The following is a 27,697-nucleotide window of genomic DNA, read 5'->3' on the forward strand; positions in this document are numbered from 1 at the left end:
ATTTGCAGGGGATAGAAACTAACTGACCGGAATAGCGAATTCCTATGAATAATTGACGCTCCCCTAAAAGGGATTATAATTGCCTATATTAATAGTTTACACACAAACTGACCTCAAAACACTTTAATAGCATTTCAAACACTTATAAAGATTGCTATATCTTAAAAATACAGTACAGTAAACAGCCGACAGCTAAGCTAAGTTACTGCATCAATGCAGTCTGTAAAACAATAAACATTTATTTGCACTGCAGAGCAGAAGAGGTGCCAGTACATGACGCCTATGCTCCATGGGGTGACCTGTGCTGATGGGGAAACTGCTGCTTAGTCCGACCAACATAACAATAGTAGGGCTGGGTTTTGGAGAAAAAAAAATCGAATAATCGATATTGAACCGATTTTCCTTTTCGAGCCTAATATTCCTAAAACCATAAATCAATTATTTTAATCTCCCCCCCCCCATAAATTCGTAAGAAAATTTAATTTTAAAGGTCTTTTTTTGGGGGTATTTTATTGCTTTCTTGAAATTTACTGTTCACATGAATTAGAAGTATTTTCTTACATTTATGAAAGACTTGAATTATTGCACTTTAGAGGAATGCAGAATATTATTATTTTTTATTTACAATGATTGAATTAGAATTATGAAAATATTTTCATCTCATCCTTGATGATGCCAATGTTTGTGTAACACTTATGTGATTATAACACGCTACTTTCATTAATAAACTAAATAATTTAATCAGTTACTGCATCCCAAAAATGTTATTTAATTTAACGTTTGTGGAGTTTTTTTTTATCATGTACTTGATATTGAAGAAGAATTGATGTTCCATAATTAATCAGTATCTGATTGAATTGAAACAAATCTAAATCAAACTGAACTCTTGTGAATCGAAATTGAATCGATTGAGGAAATTAGAATTGATACAATCAGTATTACAATTTGTCGCACTTCACTGTTTACTGACCCAAAAGCTATGACAACACAAACTGCCGGTCTCAGATAAGTTAGGCCAGGGATAGGCAAGTTCGGCCCTAGAGAGCTGCATTCCTGCATGGTTTCGGTGTCTCCTGCCTCCAACCCAGGTGTTTCAAATCATCAGCTCATAATTATGTTCAGCAGGAGCCTCACAGCTGTGTTCGAGGAGGGAGACATCAAAAACATGCCGGACGGCGGCTCTTTAGGAACGAACTTGCCTACCCCTGGGTTAAGCAATGTTCGACTGAGCTGTTGTTAGAGGTCCCACTGGTTTTGATGCTGTGTTTATCCTAGTTTGGAAAAACTATCATAAGCCAAAGTAGCCGCTTTATATATGGCACCTTATATATGGCACCGTCATACAGTACATGTATCATCACCAACACCACTACAATTGAATACTGAAATAATGATTATCTTGGCTCAATCTATTCACAAATGTATTCATTTATGCAGTATGAAATATGAGCCCGTTTGTTTGAACACAAAACTTGGAGGAAGCCATTTTATTGCATCTTCTGCCATCTAATGGAAGAACACATACATTGTTCTTCCTGTTACTATAACTCATAGAGAAATAAACAAAGATATCTGTTTTTATTAAATAATAATTTTCAGACAAATTATGTGCAATTAGATAAGACCCCTGATGATCTCTTAGTTGGGAATCAAAGGTTTAGAGAAATGAATCTGCAGTTTAAGCGATTGGTCCTTGACTGTGTCACCCTGCATTTTGGGGACTCATCATGAGAAAGGCGGCCACACTTTCTGGGCAGCGGTCAACCGGCTTCCTCTCTCCAGCAATGCAGTCCTCTGCTGGAAGTTCTGTCACGTCTTCCACAAACTACTACGAGATGGACATCCAAACGTACGTAAAGACTACATGTTCCATTATGAATTGAACTATTAATTTCCTCTCCATTTATACGTTAGGCAATAACCCTTTTTATTTGTATAAACTCCGTTTTTTTTCCTTTCTTCATTTCCTCTGTGGCTGTTGCCACCATTCCAGGTGATAAAGGACTCTATGAGGAATAAGGCGGATTTGACGGATATGAGCAGGATGTGGGTAAGCAAGGACACACGACTGTCTGTTCACATCATTGCATGCCGATACTGGTGACTTTGTAAAATCAATATTAATACATGATCAAATCGTAGGTGGTGTTGTGAATGTGAAATTGTTTGCATCTTTTAAGGTCGTTTTCTTTTAGCTTTTAATTTTGTTTTATGATATTTAATTGTGTTGGAAATGAGCAGGATGCCCGTTTTTGAAGGTATTTTCGTTGGTCAGAATATGGTCCGTTTTCTCATTAACATTCACAAAATAGGTAGAGAATGAGCAGCACGAACAAAGGCACATCACCCGGCTGCTTCTCAAATTCTGCTATACTCAGATTAAAAAAACATCACCATCAGAATCAGATTTATTAATTTGTCTTCACAGTTACAAGCTGTCTGAGTTATTGTTAATGACGTTTGTCTTTTTTTTCTCTACTTTATACAATAATTTGTAAAATAACAATAACCAACAAAGCTTTGCGGTTCGCTACTTAGCGCCCCGAAATTCTTAGATGGAAAAACAGGAGGAAAGAGGAAGAGGGGGAAAAAACAAGGAATAATCTGTGTTGCTTTACAGGAGAGCACAGTATGGACCTGGAGAAAAAAAACCATAGTGACGCTGTGCAACCTTGGCTGACCAATATGTGTGGCTGTGTGGCCTAAAACTTGGAAATGTATTTGTAGCATTTGTGAGGGTTTAAGTTCACAAAGCCATCCTTCATGAAATATGCCAGAAAAAGCACAATTCTGGTTCCAAATTGAATGTGTCATAGTTCATCCCCCAAAATAAGTTCAAGCGATTTATTTCTCAACTCCTCTCAAATAGGCAACTGATTTAAAGTTATAGACACTGTGCAGTTTTTGTCACCATCGGTCATTTTTCCTGAATTGCGTGCGCACGTAGCAACCATGAATTGGGAAAATACTCGACTAATGAGATCCTACGATCTGCTTGTTTTTGCCTTTTTATTGATGTCAACCTTAAACCATATCACAGGCCCATTTTGACATGACTCTGACACAAGTTTGGCATTCATGATCTTGTGCATAAAACATCGGAAAACATTGAATTATGATGGAAGTGGACATTTTCAAAGGTCAATGAAAAGTCTGAAACCACAAATACATGGAAATGTCTCCAGTTTTGCAGTGCTGACACTTCCTGGGTTGTGACCACAAGAAGGACGTGTGAAAGATCGAAGTAAAACAGAATGCCTGCAGGGTGTGATTCACTTGACTGCTCCAAAAATCGAATGAACTGTTTAGTATCTACAGTACTTGAGGTGCAAAGTGACAGACTTGGCAGCATGCGTCCGCACTCAGATCTCACACACACAATCATCGCAATGGCTTATTTGGAGGACACTCGCTATAGCATTATTTTGAGTGGATCACATCACACAGCTTTGTAAAAATGGGATTTGGGGTCATTACAACAATTGAACCTCCTATGTGATATTATAATAAAGTACATTTGCTCTGAGATTTTTTTTATTGTCATTCTTATTGTTAGCTACCAATAGGGGTGTTAGAAAAAATCGATTCGGCAATATATCGCGATATTACAGCGGCCGAATTGATTTTTAACCATCAATTTTTTATGGAAATATTCAATAAAACGTCTTACTTAGGATTAGGATTCACACATTAAGCATGGAAGAATGTTATATTAATGGAACATTAAGCCATAATATTTTATTTCAGTGCTGTTTAAACATGAAACGGACTGCAACCTGTTTGTTAAATGCAGTGGCTCAGATATAAGCCTGAATTTTCAGATAAATAAATACATTTTCATACAAATCTTACAGTGTAAATGTGCAAGTTTACTGATTAGTATTTTCTAAATTTGAGTAAAAAAAAATCTCAATAATCAATTTATAGATTTGTATCGGGATTAATCGGTATCGAATCGTGACCTATGAATCGTGATACGCATCGAATCGCCAGGTACTAGGCAATTCACACCCCTAGCTACCAATCTAACCAATTTCGACAAAACTTTACACAGAGGTATTTGCAAGGGCCATGAAGAAAGCTATTTAATTTTGTTTATTTTTTTTCCCATTTGCAAAATTTGAAATCTCATTAGATTTAGGCCAAATAAAGGTGTACAGTTTGGTTTGGTGCTGAAACAACTGATCATGAATAGGCAGAACTGTTGAATTAAATCGTCTTGCATGATACTGTTCTACTTTATTTTGCAGTAAGTGTTTATTACATCACTTAGGGAAATACCGAATCTCTTCTTCCTGTTGTGTAACCACTACCGACTGGTGAAGTAATGAGTGTAGTTGTAGTACAGTACTTCAACTTTGTCCCCATTCTCAGAGTGAACTTATGCTCTTGCATATGAGAAGCTACTGCAAGGTTAACTGATCCTTTTTCGACTCCACTCCACAAAGCAGGCAGATGGAATATTTTGTCCTAACTACGGCTGTAGTTGTGCTCCACCAGACGAAGTTGCTCACACTTTGAATCTTAATTAAACGCCGCCTCGGGCCAACGTGTAATCTGGAATTTCCCAGTGTTCCTTAAGCAGCCAACTTTCTACCCTTCTCCAAATGTTTGCCTCCGTTTGTGATTCAGTCTTTTGTGCCTGCAGAGTCACCTGAGTGAAGGCTACGGGAAGCTCTGCAGCGTCTACCTCAAACTGCTCATCACCAAAATGGAGTTTCACATCAAAGTGAGTCGGCATGGCCTATGAAACCGAGCAAGACTCCCTCATCACTTATTATCTGGGCCTGAAGTCTCTTTTTATTGCCATCGTTTCTCTGCGGGAGTCACGGGTGGGTCCTCATAGAACATTCCGGCTGTGATGCTAATGGCTTCTCAAGCATCTTAAATGAAGCTTCTTTTAATGGGACGATTGAGGCCAGTCGTAGATAAACAAAAAGTCATGATGATAGCCTGATTTTCTTTCTTTCATTTTTTTTTTAAATGCAGTACTCTATGCCAAAAAGCTTAGTTGGTAACTTACAGTAGAATGATTCAATTCAGTAATCTAAACATTTATTAACTCATTTACTGCCATTGACGGCTATAGACGTCAAACATTCATTTGAACTATTTCTATTAGTTTAACATTTTTTTCCACTTTTGCTAACAAGAGTATGAAAACCTAGATTTTTTTAATTGTACATTCAGAACAGATATACAATTTGTGATTAATCGTGAGTTAACTAGTGAAGTCATGTGATTCATTACAATAAAAAAAATGTAATCGCCTGACGCCCCTCATTTAAAAAAAATATATAAAAAATGAGGGGCGTCAGACGATTACAATTTGTAGTTGTAATTAATCGCATGACTTCAATAGTTGACTCACGATTAATCACAAATTTTATATCTGTTATAAATGTACAATAAAAAAAAATTCTGGGTTTTCATAAAAAATGAAATGAAAAAAAAAAAAAAAGTTAAACTAATAGAAATAGTTCACATTAATTTTTGACGTCTATAGTCGTCAATGGCAGTGAATGAGTTAAATGTCATTGTACAACCTATTGTATCACAGGTAGACCATGTTGTGGCACTCATGTTATTTGAGCTTCCACCTTTCTTGTGTCGTCTTTTCTTTCAGAACCCTCGGTTCCCCGGCAACCTGCAGATGTCAAACAGACAGCTTGAAGAGGCAGGAGAGAATGACGTCAACAACTTGTAAGTAAGGCAAGCTGCCACTCCATTTACACACTGGACCCCGAAAGATGCAAGTTGCAAGGCAGTTTGACTTTTGTTCAAAATAATCTTTCCCATTTGAATGAATGCAATCACAATTAATCTGTACTAGGTGTCAACTTTTTGCCATTATAAAACTATAACATACAGTTGTGCTTTGATGAACACAACTGTAAATGTACAAAATGTTGCTTAATGACACCAAAATGCTATGGATCTTCATCAAAATTTGCATGTGCATCTCTAATCATGTCAACTTCAACATGTGAAATAAAATATCAAAGCAATTGCACCTGTATTTTGGATTTTATGGGCATTAAGTCTTTTTCTCACCATGCAGTGTGCTCATAAATTTGCATACTCTAGGGCAGTGGTTCTCAGGGGCAATGTTGACGAGAAGAGTGGGGGTTGAGCCATGGGTCCATTTTGAATTATTTGTTTACAATCACAAGCGGTCAAAACTTAAGACCCCACCTTTAAAATAAATTTAAAAAACAGCATCCACGCAAACATCTTTTAAAAATAATTATTATATTTTGTACTGTAAATATTTTAGGAGAATCTAAGTTAATCAAATGAATTTTATATTCAGTAGGCTATTTCATTGTCATTGTCAAAATCCAGTCTCCTCAAGCCAGAATAGTTCGACCCAAACTGTCATATGCCATCTAGGATCACCTGTCAATCATATGAAAATGTTATTTAAATTTAAGTTAATGATTTCTTTTTGAGAACAGATCTTTATTTTGGACACTTAATGGTGATAAATAATTTGTATGTGCAATTTATGTAATTTTATTATTTATTTATTTTTATTTGTAATTAAATTAATTATTTAAAAAAAATTACGGTTTTTTTTTGTCTTTCGGTTTCCGAATAGTTCAAGAGCGACCAAATGAATTTCCAAAGTTTAATAAATCAGAAAATTATGGCACAGCACTCTGTTTTTTTGGTTTTTTTGTTTTCAACCAAAAATGTTTTTCACTGGTTAGGGGGTACTTGGCTGAAAAAAATATTTCACAAGGGGGTACATCACTGGAAAAAGGTTGAGAACCACTGCCCTGGGGTATGTAAACTTTCAAGCGCAATTGTACAGTGATAAAAATCTGAAGTGAAACAGAGGACTAAAGTTCATTTTCCATTGAGATGGGCACAGAGCCTACATAGCATATGTTGTGCTACAGCTACTGATGTGTACGATTGTTTTTTTACTTGAATCCAAAACTTCTGATTCCGTATTCGTTTTGTAATATAGCATCAATTCTTGCACAGTCCTAGTTTTAGCCAACAGTGTTGTATGTGGTACATATATTTTGCATAAAAGTAGCAAAACGGAAACATTTGATATACGCTAAAGGAGTGTGAAATGTGCTTCTCTTTGTGTCTGCCCACAGCTTTCAGTTAACAGTGGAGATGTTTGATTACCTGGAGTGTGAACTCAACCTCTTCCTTGGCGGTGAGCTTTTTTGCACTGATGGGAAAATCTGCTGTGGACACACATTCACTCGGGCGCAAAGTTCCTACTTGGGCAGACAGGAGTAGTAGGTTGAGTGGTAGAGTTCTAATGCTATACAAAAATAGACACTTTTACCATCGGAGCAGCGATGCCTCTGATTGAGTGGTTACAGACTCTGTTGTTGTCGGGGTGAGTCATCGAAGGTGCATGTGTCTCACAGTATATGGACATGGCTAAAAATAGGCTGCTGGGATGTGATGTGTGCTGAGAGGAAATGCTGCAAAAGCTGCTCTCATCTACTCATAAATGAATCGAAGGAAATTACATTCTCGTTTCTTTTTATCATGGCCTTCAATCTGCATCCTGTGCTTAGTATTTTCATACAATTCACATTTTTGAGGGGCCGTTTTCTCCGATAACTCGACATGGATATCCACTCCAAGAATTGCCTTGAGAGCGAGAGGTGTTTCTAAAACATTTTCTCCCTTTTCTGGCAGCTTTCTAATAGCAGACTTATTCAGGCACATGGCTTAATTAGCATTAACATTGAGCATTACCATTGAGGAAAGAGAATTTTGACATTAATGTTCACTACAAATCAACAACAGTCAGATTAGTCAGAAGTGTAGCTCAAGCCTTCATTCTCACTTCTGATCTATTTCCAAAATGTTTCATCATTCAGGGTTTAAGAGGCAGCCCAATATGTCTGTGTTTTTGTAAAATAAAATACAAATAATAATAATAATTCTGTGAGTGTTTTTGAGTCTGTGAGGAAACCACACCTTTGGGCAAGAGAGGTTTGACGATCGGGAGAGAGTGACAAACCTGCTAGTGTTGACATTGCAAATGCCTCTCGTTTAGACTATTTTTCCTACCTTTTTCAGAGGTGGGACTCTGTAATGAGTCAAATTAAACAGGGATGCCTGGCACCTCCTTAGAGAAGTAGCATAATGTAATGACCTTTACTTTATGAAAGAAAGAAAAAAAAGTCTCAGTAGTCCGTTTTATACTAATCAAATGACATTCATACAGAAAATATTCTCTGTATATTAAGCAAGCTCCATACTAATCTAATTATGAAGAGAGAAAAAATCTCACATTCTGTCATCATTCTTTTTTATTTATTATTATTTATTTTTATTTTATTTTTTTTCTGTCATCATTCTTGAAACGCACTCCTTTATTTACATTAAGCTTGTATTCTGGATCAAATGCACAACTCATAAGATTCGAATCCATCCATTTGTTATGAGAGCAAAAGTATTGGAACATGTGACTGACGTGTGTTTTGTTGTCAATGTGGGATGCAACGGACGTGAAAACAAGAGATGCCTTGTAAAACGAATTGTGTGTGTGTGTCCCTCTCTCCCAGTATTCAGCTCGCTGGATATGTCTCGGTCGGTGTCGGTGACTGCTGCAGGCCAATGTCGTCTGGCTCCGCTCATCCAAGTCATCTTGGACTGCAGCCACCTGTACGACTACACAGTCAAGCTGCTATTTAAGCTGCACTCATGTGAGTAACACACAACTCTGTTGCTCCATTAAAAATCAACTCAAATTATTCATTCATTAATTTTTGTGGTTCTCTATAGATTTCATACTTTTTATTTACAACAATCTTGGTGATTTAGAAGCAACGTTTTAAGATCCAAAAGTTATTGTGAAACAAATATTAAGTCGGTCAAACACACCAAACATGAGTGTATGTATATTTGGTGAAGGAGCCAGCGAGGCCAGTTGATGCACATGGACGGAAAAGCAAAATGTGGAAATGCTGTTGTGCAACACGATTTGAACAAATGAGAAAACATAAATCCATCTGCCACCAGAGTGTAAGCAACAGTGAGCTGACAGAAAGCCTATAAGATGTTTGTGAAAAATGTGGAATGTGTTTAATTACATTCAAACTTTCCACTCAATCATCTCCTTTAAATTCTCCCAATATTTTCTGAAAGTCTTCTAATCTGAAAACATGACGGTAATCTCATTTGTGATTTGAAGGTTTGATGTGTTCTCTCTTTTGTATTTTTCAATGCAGGCCTTCCTGCAGACACTCTCCAAGGCCACCGAGATCGCTTCCAGGAACAGTTTAAGAAGTATGAATGGCCACTGGTGCCGAAACCCAAACGTTGTCGATCGCCCTGTTAAAATGTCATTCTTCAACTCCTTGATTTTGCCTTATTGCAGGTTGAAGAGTCTGTTTTATCGCTCCAGTAACTTGCAGTACTTCAAGCGGTTGATTCAGATCCCACAGTTGCCAGAGGTGATGATTGACCCAAATCTCTCCCATTAATTGTATGGACAGAAATATTGGAAAACATGACAATTACACGACTACAGTACAGTCAAATGTCCCCTTGTAGTCATGCTGGATCAGAAAAGGACTTTCCAAACTGTTGTAATTTTAGGCATAGAATTGTTAAAGACTGATTCAGCGGGAGTTAATGGGTCTAGTTTCCACTCAGACTGATTTGTAAATGAACTCATTCAAACCCAATAACGTGTAAATACGTTTTTAATACTTTGCCCTTCGCTCCCCAAAAATTATTTATATGTTGTTGTTTTTTATGCAAGAGCATACAGAAGGCTTTGATGCAGCTTTCTGACACAAAGCAATGGTAGGTATTTCAAAAAAATTGCCAGCAGGTAGCAGCAGAGTATTAGAGATTAGCCAAGGCCATGTTGCAACAAGCTCTTTTTGTCAGTGTTTTCAAAAGGAATGTCAATAATGATGAAACTTAGCTATATTCTAATGCTGTAAAACGGAGACAGATACAAGTATACTTTTTTCCCCTGATGTAAGGAGAGACTCTAATCTTTATTTTGATAGGTTCCATGTTTTTATAGCAATAGAACCCAATATTGTGTGGGCCTTGCAAAATCAGTCAAAATCCAGTAAAACAGCCAGGAGCGAAGGGGGTTGCTTCAGTGAAAATGGCTGGGAGTGAATGAGTTAAAAGGTCTGTCCTAAAAGTATTTTAAACACATCCAGATGTTATCCCTAGTCTATACTAATGTAATGGTCGTATCAGAAATGCTAAGGAGTTAAATCAATTTCCAGCCTAAAGCCTATTGATAGTTTACTTTAATAAAAAAAAAAGCCTGTTCTTTTTGGTCTTTATGTTGAAAAGTGCCGGATCATTCTGCTAAGGCCATGGAATGTGAAATGTTTATGTTTGCCAATGGCAATGTGCAATTTGCTTCCTCTCTTTTCTTGAATACTACAAATTCAAAACACTTTTAAATGATTGAAATGTTTCCTCGCAGAATCCTCCAAACTTCCTGCGTGCATCTGCCCTGTCGGAGCACATCAGCCCTGTGGTCGTGATCCCCGCCGAGTCGTCTTCTCCGGAATCGGAACACATGGTGGAAACTGACGACCTGGTGGACACGGACCTGCCCGTCCTTCCGGTAAATTCAGGACAAGTGTCTCAATTAAGATGACCGGATGGAGTTTACAAATACGCAATGAACCTAATAACATTGGATAGTGAGATAATCAATCACATTTTGAACACACAGCTCTGAATTTTGTTTTCAGATGTGAATTTAAAGTGAGATTTAATATAAATTTGGTTTATCCTCATAGCAGAATTTATTCACTTTTGACTTCTTAGTTATATCGCCAATCCAAAGGAGTCAAAAATCCCAGGCTTAAAGAAATTATTTTAATAAATTATGTTTGAAATTAAGTACTTTGGATCTTTACCTTTTCATATGTTGTGGTTTTGACTGCTTAGGCGCCAGTGGAGACAAAATTTGATGACCTGTTTGGCAACTCCGCTGCAATTGACCCCTTCAACTTCAACAATCAGAATGGGATGCGCAAGGACGAAAAGTACGTCTTGAAGAAATTGTATATAAAGTGGAAAATGTATTTAATTTGGTTGCTCACTTGTCATTAGCACAGCATAAGATAAGTCATGTTTATCCAAATACTCTTTTGTACATTAATTAATGATAAATATGTTCTCAATGTAAAACGTGAATTTCAGAAGAAATATGGTTGGAGCTTTTGATTGACAGGCGCTGCCTTTCTCTATCCACCAGAGACCGACTGATTGAACAGCTGACAAGGGAGATCCAGGCCCTTAAGGACGAGTTGGAATCATTCCGATTGGAGGTAAAAAGGGAAACAATCCTCCCCGATCCATAATTTAATCCAAGTACACGATAAATTAATCTGCTCATAATTTCCTTGATTAAGCAAATGTAATTTCACCCCCCCCCCCCCCCCTTCTCTCCATCTGCCAGAGTGGGCGATTATGTCAGACTTTGAGGGGCCGTGTCAATGAGCTGGAGGCCGAGCTAGCAGAACAGAGCCACTTGAGGCTACAGGCAGCAGGAGAGAGCGAGTTCCTGAAGGCTGAGCTTGACGACCTGAGGAGGGTCAGGGAGGACACGGAGAAAGAGCAGCGGAGTCTGACAGAGATAGAGAGTAAGTCCTCGCACTCTTATATTACAGGGTTATTTTTATTTTTTCATTTTTTTTATTTTTAACCTGACAGCGCGGAGAAAAATATTAAATGGAGCAAAAGAGCTTGTTGACAAAATGTACTTGTGAAGTATGTTAAACGCTCAAAGGAGGTTTCTGAGGGGCGATGGTTAGCTCACTGTTTTGAGCACCCGAACCACGTGTAGAGGCTCATCCTCAGATCAGGCCACACAGGTTCGATTCCCAGGCTGTGTGGTCCTTTCCTGCAGGTCATCCTCCCCCCCAATTTCCTGTCAATTCTTGATGTCCTATCGATTAAAGGCTTAAAGCCAAAATATATGCTAAAAAAATATAAAAAATACTATATATACTATAACAATAATTTCATGTCATTCCATTTCCTTTTCTTGCATGTACTGTATTTCGATTAAAATAGAATTAAAACACGTTAATTTTATAGTATTTTGACAAAGTGGGTGCAGCTTTTTGAAATATAAAATATTTATTTAATTCACCTCTTAAATAAATATAAAGTTAGACAAATACCTACAGTACTTTTTTGGAACAAGGAGTCCTAAAGGGCCTAGAAATTGAAAAATAAGGCATAAACAGATAAAGAAATAATAATAAATTTGTTAGACCACTTTTGAGTATAAAAATATTTTAGATGGAAACAATTGAAACGACTATAAAACAAAATAGTAATAATAACACGCTTAATTTGTTGTTTTTACAGGATTTCCAATACACAAAATTGGTCTGTGCATTTTATGTGTACATACATGTACTCTAAAAAAAACTTTGGGATTATGTATGTACCGGTAACTTGTTTATCACATGCGTTAACTTAATAGGTCAAAGTCCATCCAGAAAAGTGGCTAACGCTTTTTGTATCCTTGGTCATTTTGCAGAAAAAGCTCAGGCCAATGAGCAGCGCTATACCAAGCTGAAGGAGAAGTACAGCGAGCTGGTACAAGGTCATGCAGAATTGCTGAGGAAGGTGAGGAAAAACACCTTTGTTCATATTGAAAACCCGTTCACATTGTCGTCGTCTGTCAGTGGTTCTTAACCTTGTTGAAGGTACTGAATCCCACCAGTTTCCTGTGCGCATTCACCGAACCTTTCTTGATTGAAAAATAAAATGTTTTTTCTCCTTTCAAATTCAAGGCCGATATAAAGTTTGCTGGTGAACAAAATGAACAGGGAGAGGAACCTTTTCATCAAAGATGGCTCTATTTACCTTGAATTCAGAAAGCGTTGTTCTTGTAGTCCCCATCTCCATGCAGCTGAAGGAACGGTTCCTTTAGTCTTGCGAGAGAGAGAGAGAGAGTTGTGCTGGAATAATAATAATAATAATAATATTGCATTATATTTATAGGCGCTTTAAAAAAAAAAATTTTGAATTGAATTGCTCGACTTGACATTGCAAATCAGTTACTCACTCAACTCGACTCTATATTTATAGTGTTTTAAGAACCACCACTTTTTTCTTTTTTAAGATGGAACCTCGGGGCAGCAGATACAATGAAAACAGCAGAAGCCCCAGAATTGAACCCTGTGGAACACCATATGTTCCGTTATACATAAATTTACATTGCATAAATTTGTCTGACCACTTTCTTTTTTTGCTCAACGTAGTTAGTATGAAGGGATCACAATAATAAAGAAATCACACGACGTGCCATCACAACAGCCACAAGTCGACTACTGAGCGCACAATTCTATGCAGCACAGATAGGCCAAGTTATGTAGCGTCACCTGTGGATGTATCATCACAAACCCCTGAGGCTGACTCACTGAACGCCTGGGGTTTGATCGAACCCATGTTAAGAACCACTGCCCTAAGTGTATGTTTGTGTGCTGGGTGCAGAATGCAGAGGTGACCCGGCAGATGACGTTAGCTCGGGCAGCGCAGGATGAAATAGACGCAGTGAGGAAAGAGATGCAGGACAAGGTGAAGGGCGCCCAAGATTGTGCAGACAGACAGGTGGGCATCAAAGTCACCTAGACTTTGCTTGTTTTTTATTTATTTATTTACTTTTTAACCAAATTCATAAAATGGCTTGTGTAATTTATCTTCAGTAGTGATTCTCAGTCATTATGCTGCAGCTCACTTGTATATTGTTAGAGATAATCAGGTGTGCCACTTTCTTAGAAAAATAAAATGTTGTCAACCCAGGAACGAGCGCAGCGGGAGCATGTTGAAAAATTGCAGAGAGAGCTGGTGTCCAGCAGGGCCGAGCTGGATTCCCTCAAGACCACCATGGCCTCCTCACAACAGGTCTGATGTTATTCATCATTACATCAACAACAAAAACTGCTGTCCTTTTCAGTTTTTACTCACTTTGTCAGACTCTTTTAAAGCAATGCATGCTAACTCATACATACTATATGTCAATATTCAGTCGGGTTTCTTTCACTCCTGTCAGTTAGCTTGCTCGCTGCTGCAGGAGGTGACACACACACACACACACTTACATACTTGTACTTATAGAATTGTGGGGTCATCTCATTGACATAATTTTCTCATCTCATTTCCTAGCCCCTTCCCCTAACCCCAACCACCAAAAATGATTGCCTATTCCTTACCCTAACCTCAACCATAACCCAATTCAAACCTAAACTCTAAAACCAAGTCTTGACCCTCAAAAAGAGGTCTAAACTTGTGGGGCCCAGCAAAATGACCCCACATGGACGGTTGGGCCCCACTATGTACAAAAAATTTTACATTTCTAGTGGGGACATCTCATTGACATAATGCATTTCCTAACCTTAACCATCACAACTGACTGCTTTACCCTAACCCCAACCAAAACTCAATTCAAACCTAAACTCTAAAACCAAGTTTTGACTCTCAAAAAGAGGTTTGGACTCAAGGGGACCACCAAAATGTCCCCACAAGGACACCTGGTCCCCACAATGATACTAAAAACCCAGAAAATGGTCCCCAAGATGTGATATAAACCTGCGCGCGCAAACATACACACACACACATAGAGCGAGGCAGACTGTGTGAAAAGCATTAAAGCAGAGCGAAACAATTAACATACTTGAAGCGAAGTTTTCTGACGGTTGTAGTTGTACACACACACGTAGAAATGAGGAACATAAATGGAATTAGTTCCAAAGCCGCTGTGTCGCAGCAGCAATGTGGGAAAATTTTGGATTCAAGCCAGACGAACGCAGAAAGCGCCCAGTTAACATCAATGAGCGAGTATGTCACGTTGGTGTGAAGAAAGTCGCAACTTCAAACCTCAAAGTCCATTTAAAACACAACCATCTCACCAGTTTGTTCAGATGGCCGTTCAATTCCTGACAGTTTGCAATTGTAACGCCTCATTCAAGTACTGCGTTTAAAGGACCGTTGCAGAGTTTTGATAGCAAGTACAAATTGCCTGAGAAAAAACCCTTGGGATTCCCCAAACAACCATTCCAGTTTAGAAATAGGATAATCTCATTTTATTCTGATGCCACTACAGATAGTGTGTCAGCGGTGTCCAAACGTTTTCATTTAAAGGCTGCATATAGAAAAAGGGAAGAATGCAATGGCTGTTTTGAATTTGTGACCATAAATTATTAAACACACTGAAATCAAGCAAGCAATTACATATTGTTTATATTTTGTAGTTATTTGTGAAAAGTGCATCACAGCTTTCTGTTCAAGGTGATGAGCCGAATAGTTTCGGATTTAGCCTGTACCACACTAGACTAAATGCATCCCTGAACTCAACAGCAACCAAATCTTCACATTCAGAACAAAAACTGTAGTGAATTGACCATTTTTAAAACACTTGAGGATGATTCATGTTCATAAATCAGACCTTGACACAGAGCAGAAAGTGGAAGTAACAATTTTTGCTTTGAAAATGCCATTTTAAGTCTGTCACGGGACGCTGAGAAATGGATGGTGGGCCACAAATGGCCCCCAGGCCGTAGTTTGGACACCACTGCCCTATGTGGTTGTATGCAATGTTCTAAAAGTTGATTTTCTACGCAAACTAGTTCAAAGTTCAGTTCGCAAATTTTATAATGAACAAGTTCCGTTCATAATTCAACATTTTGAACTAAGGTCATTGTTCTAAAAAAACGAACTTTTTGATTTTTTTGTTTTTTGTTGCCACTCATTCAGTTCATACTCGTAGACAGCTGCAGTTTGAATCTGTTATTTACAGTGCGCCATAAAAATCACCTACAATTAAAACACTTCACAATGAAATCAGGTATATAAAAAAAAAAGAAACACTTAAAAAATAATAATAAACACCCAATGGACAATGAGTAAACAGTCACAGACTCTGTGCTAAGCTGTCACGCTCTAAATAAACCTTCCACTACGCACCTGCGACTTGCTGCGACCTCAGCACCCTAAAACCAGCCCACCCAGCCCACAGACGCCCACCCCACCCTTCCTCGCGTCACAAAATACAAAGGGAAAACGCTTGAATGCTTACTAGGGACTAACAAGCAGTAACTTACATTACTATTTGTCACCAACCAGATTTTCCCAGTGAGGTATCTGTCACAGACTCCGCCCACCCATCCGCCCCAACACAGCCATCCTTTATACTTTACATCTTAATGCCTCCATGCAAATGTGTCTGTGGCTTGTGTTGCCAAATAAGGTCTTTTTCCCCACCGCATATGAGGCTCATTTACTGTGTTTGGCCAACGTTTTCTCCTGGAAATCTAACGAAAACCCGGCACTGTAAATGAACTTTCATTTGGGAAATGCTCACTGATGCCAGAATTAAGTGTATTTGCGAAAACTTTCATCAAGCAGAAATGCCCTACATTCAGTGCACATTCGCCCAAAATATGAACAGGTTCATGAACTTTAGTTCATTGAACTCATTCAGATACAACACTGGCTGTATATTATGTGATATTTGTGAACTTACCCTTTATTTATACTTTTCATTGACCTAATGTCTTATTGCTCTACATTCAATGCCAGTTTTCAGTATTCTTGATAATTGAATTTAAATTGCTCTCAACTAGGATGTACTGGAATTATTATGCTCTAGTATCGTTTTATCAGTGGCATGAAAAAAAGTTATCAAGTTAGTTTGTGAGAAAATATATCACCCTAAAAAAATGTTTTTATTGACAAACCTGCTTTTATATATGCCTCCTGCAACAGCTCTATGCCAATTTATTTGTAATTTCCCATCCACTCTTAACTTTCCACTAGGGCTGGGAATCTTTGACTGTCTCACGATCCGATTCCGATTTTTGGGCCTGCGATTCGATTCAGAATCGATTTTAGATTAAAAATTATTTGACTGACAATGATTTCTGCTTTAATTTATAGATATGCAAAGAATTGTCATGATCTACTCCAGTCTGACTCGCTAATGCTAATTAGCGCGCTGCTCGTGGCACTTTTATCACTCAAAAGAACGACTATTCATACAAAACGCTTCAGGAATGTATACAGAGAAGCATCTTTTATTGGAATAACTTGATCATGACTTTTTGCTTCTATGTGGCTACAACTTGACAGTAGATCAGAACAAGCTGAACCACACTGCCCCTAAGTGGCCAAATCGTGTACAACATGAACAGTGCTCCCAATAAAGGCACACACAAACAAGGGCAAGACAGTTTAAAATAATTGAAATAAAATCGATTTTGGGACATTTAATATCAATTCTGAATCGTACTAAATGAGAATTGAGATTCTTATGAGAATCCTTTTTTTTGGGGGGGGGGGCACACCCCTACTTTCCACCATCTGACCGTTTGCTCATGCTGTATTGAAGTCCCTTTCATATTTTTAGTGAGCTTATTCCAACGAGTTGCAAAGGCTGTTCACACACAAGCTTTCAACGTGCAGGATCTGATGAAACTTTAGTCTTTTGTCATAGTTTGTTTTGCCAAGTTTCCAAACCACAACTTCCCACATTTTCTTTGATTTGACTTGACCGCCACTTAGAGCTCCATTGAGACTATGCGCCAAGCCACAAACTATAAAAAGGCAGTAGCACTGGAGGTCTCTTGTATTATTAAGTACAACATGTTCGCATCCTCATATTGTCCCGATCAAGACTTCCCATCGTATTTTGCGATTGTTTATGTGCTCTGTAACACATCATTTATTTTTCATTGTTTTGCAGTCCGGTGATGCGCTCAGCACTCAACTAGCGGCCATGGAATGTCAGAAAGCGGCACTCGTTGAGTCCTTGTCCAAAGTGGAAGCCGAGCTGGCCGTTCGAGGGGAGGAGCTTGAGCGGGTCCAAAGTTCGTTGGCGAGTGAGAGGGAGAGTGGCGTGAAGACAGCCGAAACCCTGCAAAATCAGCTCAATGACAAGGTGAAAGGTCAAACACTTGGCGATTAAATCAACAGGGCCCAGCTATGGATACGGTTGTGTTTTTTTTGTATGTTGGCTATGACTACTGTAATGTTGTATTTATTCTAAAAAAAAAAAACGTTTTGAATTATGTCAATGTCATTTGCTTCTTCTGTAAGCAAAGGGGATTCAAATCAGATTTGTGTAACAAATCGGAGCGCCCATATCGTGTGTGTCCGTAGGAGAGCAGGGAGCAAGCATTAGAGAGCCAGCTCGTAGCAGCCCGCTGGTCCAGTTTGCAGGGAGCCGTCGAAGAGGCCGAGAAAATCATCCAAGACTCGCTGGCCCAGATCGATGACCCAGCCCACATCAGCTGCACCAGCTCAGCAGGTTGCCGTGCCTCCCTCCGCTGCGGGGTGCTCATTAGTGTGACAGTGCGTTGTGTATAGTAATGTCCAATGATGCCTACATCTGCAGACTACCTGGCATCCAGATGTCAAGCGTCCTTAAACTGTGTGGAGCAGCTCCATCCTGCCAGAGACGCCTTTCTAGCTGATGATACAAGTATGCAGCCGGTTTATGCATTGCATACTTGCTCTATGCAAAGCCCATAAAGCAAATGAGATCAATTCTCTTTTGTGTTCCATTATTATTGTACAGGTGTGTCTCAGTTGCTTAAAGTGGTGACCCAGTGTGGCCACCTAGTGGGCGACACCATTGTTCAAGGCAGTGCTACCTCTCACATGGTGCCTGTGGAGCAGGCTGATGGTAAGTTGTTTATTTATTGGGCCTGTTATCATAGTAGTTGTGAGGCCCCTTTGAGTTGAGAGTTCCTTTGGTGGGTCACTATGTTACATTTAGAAATGGCTATCCATCAAACTATCATCTTACTTATTTTATAGTCCATCACCTCTAAACCAGTGTTTCCCACCTTTTATTGATACAAGCCACATATTTTACATTAGAAAAAAAACCTCATGATACATCACCAAACAAAAATGTCCCAACAAGGGGTGGAACAGTTCACATAATCCACGGTTTAGTTTGTATCTCTGTTTTGTGCTCACAGTTTTTTGTTTGGTCCGTTATGTGCTGACCTTGAGAAAAATCAATCATGTCTTGTATCGTTAGGTTAAAAGAACTGGTGGACTTTACACAGATCTGATTTTGATCGGACGATATTTAGCATTTTGATGTAAAATCTGTGATCGGCTGTAATGTCTTCATTTGCGACATCATTGATCAGCTTTACATGTTATATTTAATGTTTATCAGCATTTTTATGGGGATTACACCCCCCCCCTCCTTTTCCATTTCAATTGACGTCAATTATACGTGGGTTTTCGCTATTTGTGGGCCGAGTCGGTCCATACCCCTCTGTAGAGTAAATATAAAAGTTTTTCAAATAGATATATTGTTCCATCTTATGATCGAATCAGTGATCGGTTATCTTTTTTTTTTCCTTCAAACTTGTTGATCTGTGATTGGCCGAAAAATCATGTCGACAGCATTATTAATTAATATTATTGTATTATTATTTAACTCAAACTTGTTTTTTAAAAATTCAATAGCATACAGAAGGCTTTGATGCATTTTCTGACATGAAGAGGTCGCTTAAAGCAATGGTAGTTATTACAAAAAACGGCCAGCGGGTGGCAGCAGAGTATAAGAGATCAACCAGGGCCATGTTGCAATAAGCTCTTTTTGTCAGTGTTTTCACCAGGAATGTCAATAATGATGAAACTTAGCTGTCTTCTATTGCTCATTGCTGCATAACGGAAACGGATGCATAACAATAAAAATGCTCTTCAATTAGATGACAAAAGGTACAACCAACCTGCTCTCTGCAAATATAGCTTTTGTGTTCAACTAAACTATACAAACTCAGATTTCACACTAAGTACATTTGTGACTAAACTAAAACAAGATCATTATTTCAGTATGCATACCTTTTGTGATTATTGTTTGGTGGTTTCCCGTGAAGTTTTTCTTATGGAAAATAGGGGCCTTGGCTCCCGAGATTGGAAAATGCTACTCTCATAAATAAAAACTCCATTTATTAAATAAGTCTAATATGATGCATGTAAGCATGAACATAGCGGGGGGGTTTTTTACATATAAAATGACAAGTGTATATATATTTTTTTATGTGCACCCTGTAACAGTCCTTTCAGAAAGCGTGAAAGCATGTGGCGCTGAGGCTCTGCTTTTGCTGGGCCACATGAAGAAGAAGGAGAACATAACAGTAGTAGACAACTGCAAGCTGAAGGAGGCTCTCCAAGCCATTATGGCCTCCGCAGAGGTCGGTACCCGTCTAAACGTTGTCCTCTTGGGTGTTAGTAAATGATGGCCACAATAACGAAAAGTTTGCTTTCCCATGTCTTCCAATTTGAATTCAGAAACTACGTCCTCGGGGTCTGGAGCTGCAGCAAGGAGAGCTGGGAGATCTTGTGGAGCAGGAAATGGCGGCCACGTCTGCAGCTGTGGAATCTGCTGCAGCAAGGATAGAGGTGTGGATGCGTTTGTAAATTCAGTATGGCCGCTACGCATAACAAGCATGATCATCTTTAGCATGGGAACTGGTCGTTTCACTTTGCAGTCATATTGGCTTGAAAATTCTCCACTTTATCCCCCCCCCATAGGAAATGCTCAACAAGTCTCGAGCAGTTGATACAGGAATCAAGATGGAGGTCAATGAGAGGTAACAAAATCAAACCTCTACTTCACATTCAGATTTATTTATGTAAAAGTCTTTAGAGTTAATTTCATATGTTGCATGAAAGGCTTCAAACTTAAAATCAGTGGTAGTTCCCTGCAAGCTTATTGAGGACAATTATAGAAAATGGAAGGATGACAGAATAACAAGTTTACACGTGCGTCTTAATTTAGCTCTGCTATAAATACCCTCATTATCAGAACACACATTTTCTTCAACCAATACAAATAAGCAACGGCAGTCTTTGCTATTGGACTGCACATTCCAAGTTGGCTGTCAGATTCACCATTTAGCATTGGAGTAGCATTGTATTGCCTTCAACTAGGTGACGTCGTAACGAGTGCTATGGCAATGTGGGAAATTAATTCATGTATTTCCCCCCATATGTAACACAACCAGCTGCTTTTTACTATAGAGATCTCTGCATTTAGAACTGTCTGCAGTTCAGTTCAAAACTGCCCTCCTGTAATGTAATGCTGTAAATATGAGAAGTGAATTTGTAGAAGTAGCGTTGCAATCAAGCTCACATGAGAGCGCGCGATGTATTTCACCACTTGGACCACAAAACCTCTTCGGAATGTGACTGCTTGTTCACCCCATAATTTTTTTAATACACCACGCTGTGTGCCTGAGTTGTATGCTTCTTTTGTAGGAAACAATATCAGTAATCGTTCTTTGTTTGGACTGTCTATAAATTATGCAATTTTTGCTCTCTTCACTCATCTTCTACTTTTAATGTTTGTCTGTGCGTGTCTTGTGGCCCCTGCAGGATCTTAGCTTCGTGCACGGATCTGATGACGGCCATCAAGGCACTTGTTCTGTCCTCCAAAGATCTGCAAAGGGATATTGTCGAGAGTGGCAGGGTACGTTCTCTTGGTCTTGGTCCCCAGGTTTGGAAAAGTAGAAGTTGTTTACTCACCTCACCCACTGTTGACCTACCAGTTCAGTTGCTATTCAAGTAATTAACTAAACACAGTAATACGTCTTTAAACTAGTGCTGTCAAAGTTAAAGCGTTAACTAATTAATTAATCACAAAAAAATATCGCATTAATCATGAATTAGCGCAGATTAGTCGCACTATTAATTGTGGATGGCTACGTTTAAGGTAGCACAGGTTGTGTTTAGGCAATGAACATAATTATTTTTATTTTAAATTATGCAAGTAATTAATTGTATCAAATGTATTTATTTTTTGCCCTTTTGTACAACTAAGCACTATAAGATCTGTCTCCCCCAAAAAGTAACCAAAACAAATCACAAAAAAATATATTTTTTAATGCCATAACATATGGCATTAAAAAAAAAAACTGGGCATCTCAATAAATTGGATTATCTTTGAAGTAATCCGATTCAAAACATCAAATTATGTTGATTCCCTACAGACAGAGTGAAACCTTGTTTTTATTTAGTAGTTTACTGCTAAAGAAAATCTCAAAATTCATTATCTCAATAAATTAGAACAGTGGTTGTCAACCGCGGTCCTCGAGTACCCCTATCCAGCCCGTTTTCTATGTCTCCCACAAGCAACACAGGTGTTTGAAACGATCAGATAATCAGCAAGCTCTGCATGAAGCCTGATAACGATCCTCAGCTGTGTTGGCTGGGGAGACATGGAAAACAGGCTGGATAAAGGGTACTCGAGAACCGGGGCTGAGAACCAGTGAATTAGAGCATTAATCGAATCGGACCCAGTCAAATTCATTTGGTAGGAATTGGCATTTTGAAAAGTGTATTTGGATGTATTTAAGGAATCTTTATAATGAGTTTTTGAGCCAAACAAATGAACTTTTCTGATAGTCTCATTAATGAAGATGCGTTGCCTAATTTAATGAGCTGTGCCTGTAGTGTAACTCTGAAATAGAATGCTGCTATTCTACTAATTGATGCAGAACGTTCATTATTGTCAAACGTTCATTTGCTGACAAAGTAGTATAGCAAATTTAACATGATAAGGCTAGAGCCAGTTGGCATCTGCGGTTAATTTGTGGTTTGTTTTTTTCCCTGCCTTGATTTGGTTCGAATTCCTTCTTTGTCCACCAGGGTGCAGCATCCACTAAGGAATTCTATGTCAAGAATTCCCGTTGGACAGAGGGCCTAATTTCTGCTTCTAAGGCGGTTGGATGGGGCGCCACTGTCATGGTGTAAGTAAATGATCTTCTAATTAAATTACTCCTTAATGACTTAAGCGCTGATCTTAACAGGAACAAAACACGCAAATGTGAGTCATTTTGTAACCTCTTCTTCCAATTTGAACATTTCGATTATACATATGAATGTAGTTGACTACGTTGTATTTGTATTGTCTTTCCAGAGACGCGGCCGATCTTGTGGTGCAAGGCAAAGGGAAGTTTGAGGAGTTGATGGTGTGTTCCCATGAAATTGCGGCCAGCACGGCGCAACTTGTTGCTGCTTCCAAGGTGAGTGATGAGTGCAGTGAAATGTCAAGCCGTCTTCTTTCATCATCAAAGGAGCGAATCGAGATGTGCTCCGGTGTTTATTGATTTTGTCCTCCCCAGGTTAAAGCGGACAAAGACAGTGCCAACTTGCAGCGCCTGCAGCAGGCATCTCGAGGTGTCACCCAGGCTACCGCTGCTGTTGTGGCCTCCACCAAGTCTGGGAAGTCCCAAATTGAAGACAAAGGTAAGAACATTTCAGCGTCACCATGGTGGCTTTTAGATCCAGACAACAATATTAAGAGCCTAACCTTAAGCGGTTTGCCGTTTAATTTTTGGTCGCATACAAGCAATTGATGGCTTTTTGTTTCGGATTGCGCCGCAGATACAATGGACTTCTCCAGCATGACGCTGACACAGATCAAGCGACAAGAGATGGACGCCCAGGTTGGCAGCAATATGCGACATGCGCGCACCATGTCAAAAGTCAAACGATAAGCAGACCTGTTTAGGAATGCGCTCATTGTTCCACATTTGACACTTCAATTGTTTTTCATCCAGCAGGAAGTTGAACTTAAATGTACAAGGATAAAGAGAAAGGAAAACAAAAAGTAGCCAGACCTTTGTCACACATCCACAAGCACACGCAAACATTAAAGAGGGAACTGCTATTGGCAGAGTGCATTAAGCGTATTTACAGAAACCTAACTTGTGTAAACAAGGTCCTAAAATACTGTGAGCCACTGATAGTTTACTTCATTTCTTATTTGTTTTTCTAGGTGAGCATTTAAGCACTCAGCAGTCAGAAGGTTGCCAATAAACTCCACAAATTGTAATACAAAGACATGAAAAGGCCCAATAAAGAAATGAGTTGAGGCTTGTGTAAGAATAAAGCTTACTGTGTGGAGTTTGCATATTCCCCCTTTCTTCCATGTTCCAAAAACACGCATGTTACGACCCTAAATTGAGTCTAATATTTTGAAATCTGAGTCAGCGCTGCACTGTAAAATTACAAATGAATTGCAATAAGAGCAATCATTTGATTCTCTGCAGTATTTTTTTTTAGCTTATTTGTTAGCAAGTCTGTATGACGTAAAAAGGCTCCTTTGTCCACTTTTTGTCACTGGCCGGATCATAATTTCCTGTACATGACTCATAAAAATAACCCTTTTAGGATTGTTGTTTTTCCGCCATTTGCTCGGGGAAACTTTGTGACAAGAGTGTGTCTGTGTGATTGTGTTTGTACAGGTTCTGGTGTTGGAGCTGGAGACACGCCTGCAGAAGGAGCGCGAGCGTCTCGGGGAGCTGAGGAAGAAACACTACGAGCTGGCGGGGGTAGCGGAGGGCTGGGGGCCCGACAAGGAGGGTGAGGGCCCAACGCTACACAGTGGAACTTGTGAGCCAGTGTTTCCCAACTTTAATTGGGCCAAGGAGCATTAGATGGCCTTGTAGCCTTTACCTTTAAGTGGCTAATGTCTCTGATTTTCTTTCTAAGAGACCACTCGCTTGTTTGCTTCGTCTGGTTCATGTTCAGTGTGGTATATACCATGACACCAAACAGCAGTGACTACTTGTTATTCTCGAATAATAATAATAATAAATCGGTGATTTTCAACTGGTGGGTTAGTAAAGAAATACAAATACACTACAAATGCAATAAAAAGTCTGGATACAAATTTTGTATTCAGACTTGTTCACAATAGTACTGTAAGCGCCTAGTCGCTAGCTACTTAAAATAAATACAGAGCAGCTCAGCTTTTGGCTAGCGTATGTCATAGCTAGCAATATGCTTTTGGCGCTATGTCAAACTCATTTGAAAATGTAACATACTTTAAATGTATTTTCAAAGGCTTTTCTTTTAACTAACAAAACTTTATTTTTCTTAATGTCTATAAAATGGGTCACAACTTGGCAACCATTAGAAGATGCAGGCCCCAAGGTGAAAACTGTTAAGCACTGCTTTCAACGGACAGTGTGTAGTATTGGGTGCCATTTAATGACATAAGTTCGACGCATGTGCTACGGTGGCTCAGAGTGACCACACTTCACAAGCCAAGTGAGCGAGCAGGAGCTAAGAGGAGCGGCGAATAAGAGTGGCTAGCAAGAACTCGCTGGAGCGGCTAGCGGGAGAAGCTAGCAAAAGCTAGCGAGAGCAAAGCAGAGGGATTTTTTTTGCATAATATTTAAATGAATGTTTTTTTAAATGAATGAATTACTAGTTCACCATTGGATGGCGCTAAATGCTCTACGCTGTCACTTTAAATAGGCTGACTGACTTGCTCACAAGTTTGAAGACACTTGTGATGCTAATTAGAGGACGCACCTCGGTATGGTCAAATTCTTCTCAATCTTTTGTGTGCGTGTGTGTAATGTCTTATTTTCATTGGTTAATTTTCATTATTTTTTTATTGTTATTATTTGTTCTTTCTTTCTTATTATTATTATTATTACTATTACTTCATTAGCAGAGGGGTACCAACCAGGTTATCTACGTGTATACCTTCTGCCATTTACTCGATTAGTTGTAAATAAATCATTTTGCAGTGGTTCAAGCTTTAGATGTGCATTTTTGTTTGAATTCCAAATTGTGTAAGAAACTAATACAATGCCGTTTTCTCCTTCCTTGCAGGCTCAGGCTGACCGCACCCCCTGTCGTAGCCTTGGCCCGGAAGAAACTTGTATTTATACACTCTTCTCCATCTCTGTCTCGCTAGTTTTTCCGCTCGTTTGTTAATCAAGCCAAATGAAACGGTGCTTGCTCTCTAAATCCGCTTCTTCACATCCATGTCTGGAGTCTTCCGCGCAGACGGCGCCAAGGGCTCAGCCACCAGGAACGAGGCTGGGATGGAAGGACGACCCGACTTCACGGCATCACGCCTCCTCTTCAAAGAGTGTGTGTGAGCGCGCGTGTATGTGATGTGTGTGTGTGATGTGCGTGTGTGTGTGTATAGAGCAGTCTATCACTTATTTATTATCTGTGCTCCTTGCTCCAAATTTGCCTGAAGAGTTGCATTCGAGACATGATGAGCACAAGTTCCACGTCTAGGAACAGCAAAGACGAGATCTGAGTCTGCAAATCACATCAGTGGGGGGAAGAAGAAAAAAAAAAGACTCTTAATCGAGTGCGCTAACAAGCTACAGGAGCCAGAGGTCAGTTTGACAGACGTCACTACTTGTAAGTCCATAACGCTTCACTGGACTGTCTGCCTTTTTCACCTTTTTAACAAACCTGACTGTTAAATCAAGCTGAACCACCATTTCATTTAGTTTTTCTTTTAAATAGTTGCTTCCATAGAAAACTGCTCCAAACTGCCAAGATGGGGGGGGCTTGCAACCCTTATTCTAAACCATCAAATGTAGCAGGAAACTGATTCATGGCCATTTTACAGTAAGAGTTTTTTTTTTTTACTACATTGGGCTCTGCTGCCTTTTTTGTCCAGCAATTCTGCAGAGATTCATTCTGTAAGCAAAATGTGTTTTCATAAAGTCACACCTTATTAGAGAATACATTTTATTTTATTATTATTATTCATTTTATTTTTTGCCAAACTAGAGCTTCAACACCTCGCAGTAGCGTTGGAGAGCAAAATCCAGAAATGTTTAATCTGTTAAGATTGGACCATCATCTGGTAATTACATATTCCTCCTTACTTACTAGCTGTTGTCCTTTTAATGCATTTTTGGAAGTGCAGGTTAGCAAGTCGGGAGTGTGCGTGTGTCTAATTGGCAACTTTCACCATCGTCAAACCTTCAGCTGCATCAATATTTCTCTCTCACAGTCTGCCTTCATTTCATTTGAAGAGCGAAATGCAAATATGATGTCATCATTTTGTCATTCAACGGGAGGCTTATGACCACGTTGTCTGGGTGGCATGGATGATCCTTGTGTGTCGAAAACCTCATTTGGGCACAGTTGATCAAACCGTATTTGTAGTTTTTAGAAGAAGAAAAAAAAGTTAGTGTTAAATGACAAAGTGGGTGCAAAGATTAGACAAGTGCTACTGCAGTGCTGTTGTTTCTGTTTTAATACTTGCTTTAGTGGTGGTCATCTGTCACTCAAACTTGTTGAAAATAATTCCCAGACGGAATACTTTAAGAAGGGGATGGTGGATGGAGACGAGAATACATCCGTCTTTGATGATGAACTGGAACGCACCTTGAGTAACCACCGCTTGTATTTTTGTCCAAATGTTGTATCTTAACCTGTCTCGGGTCCGACGTCGTACCAGCTCAGCCAGCCTTTCAAACTGCCTCACACTACTGTAGTTCAAGAAACTACTCACTCGCATAGCGACATTGACATGTGTCTTTGTATCGTGTACTAAAACTATGTTGGTGGGTTTGTTTTTATTTTTTCAGTTTTTAAAAATAAATATTTCAACTTGTTAATACAATTGTGGGTGTGTCTGTTGTGTTGATGTCCAAAATCTAAGTGTAGCCCAACATTGAATTCTAATGCACCTTTATTGATTTTTAGGGGTGCAGTTAGTTTCCCACTAAAAGCATCGACTCATTTAAAGTGCTTGTTTTGTTTTGAACTCAAGAAGCAGCTGTATCGACGACATAGATCAACTTTGTGGGCTTCCTGTTGCTCAAGTGTTGTGTAATCAGAAAACATTGGGGAGATTATACAAATTTCTGCTTCAGGATCAATATCTGCTTTGTCTGCTTCATTCACTGTCGTT

General features: G+C 39.1%; 1 protein-coding gene across 3 annotated transcripts in view; it reads left to right on the forward strand.

The window, feature by feature from the left end:
- The window catches only part of hip1 (huntingtin interacting protein 1), a 42,701-nt gene extending 15,295 nt beyond the window's left edge, over nt 1–27,406 (forward strand). For 2 of the 3 annotated variants that reach the window (XM_086080703.1, XM_086080705.1), the window contains exons 3-31: nt 1,707–1,849; nt 1,994–2,050; nt 4,649–4,729; nt 5,627–5,703; nt 7,116–7,177; nt 8,550–8,690; nt 9,216–9,273; nt 9,365–9,440; nt 10,445–10,588; nt 10,918–11,015; nt 11,228–11,300; nt 11,432–11,615; nt 12,524–12,612; nt 13,483–13,599; nt 13,792–13,893; nt 17,729–17,923; nt 18,145–18,292; nt 18,380–18,466; nt 18,563–18,670; nt 20,068–20,204; nt 20,302–20,412; nt 20,545–20,603; nt 21,388–21,481; nt 22,660–22,760; nt 22,931–23,036; nt 23,136–23,259; nt 23,398–23,459; nt 24,261–24,408; nt 25,642–27,406. In XM_086080703.1, coding sequence (XP_085936829.1) covers nt 1,707–1,849; nt 1,994–2,050; nt 4,649–4,729; nt 5,627–5,703; nt 7,116–7,177; nt 8,550–8,690; nt 9,216–9,273; nt 9,365–9,440; nt 10,445–10,588; nt 10,918–11,015; nt 11,228–11,300; nt 11,432–11,615; nt 12,524–12,612; nt 13,483–13,599; nt 13,792–13,893; nt 17,729–17,923; nt 18,145–18,292; nt 18,380–18,466; nt 18,563–18,670; nt 20,068–20,204; nt 20,302–20,412; nt 20,545–20,603; nt 21,388–21,481; nt 22,660–22,760; nt 22,931–23,036; nt 23,136–23,259; nt 23,398–23,459; nt 24,261–24,408; nt 25,642–25,652 — 2,993 coding nt within the window. In that variant the 3' untranslated portion in view covers nt 25,653–27,406. The remainder of the gene's footprint in view (nt 1–1,706; nt 1,850–1,993; nt 2,051–4,648; nt 4,730–5,626; nt 5,704–7,115; nt 7,178–8,549; nt 8,691–9,215; nt 9,274–9,364; nt 9,441–10,444; nt 10,589–10,917; nt 11,016–11,227; nt 11,301–11,431; nt 11,616–12,523; nt 12,613–13,482; nt 13,600–13,791; nt 13,894–17,728; nt 17,924–18,144; nt 18,293–18,379; nt 18,467–18,562; nt 18,671–20,067; nt 20,205–20,301; nt 20,413–20,544; nt 20,604–21,387; nt 21,482–22,659; nt 22,761–22,930; nt 23,037–23,135; nt 23,260–23,397; nt 23,460–24,260; nt 24,409–25,641) is intronic. The other variant, XM_086080704.1, reaches the window with a different exon arrangement.
- Nucleotides 27,407–27,697: the final 291 nt, after the last annotated feature.

Source organism: Leptonotus elevatus, chromosome 7 (assembly GCF_054856555.1).
Source record: "Leptonotus elevatus isolate MCC_2025b chromosome 7, RoL_Lele_1.0, whole genome shotgun sequence".
Taxonomy (NCBI): domain Eukaryota; kingdom Metazoa; phylum Chordata; class Actinopteri; order Syngnathiformes; family Syngnathidae; genus Leptonotus; species Leptonotus elevatus.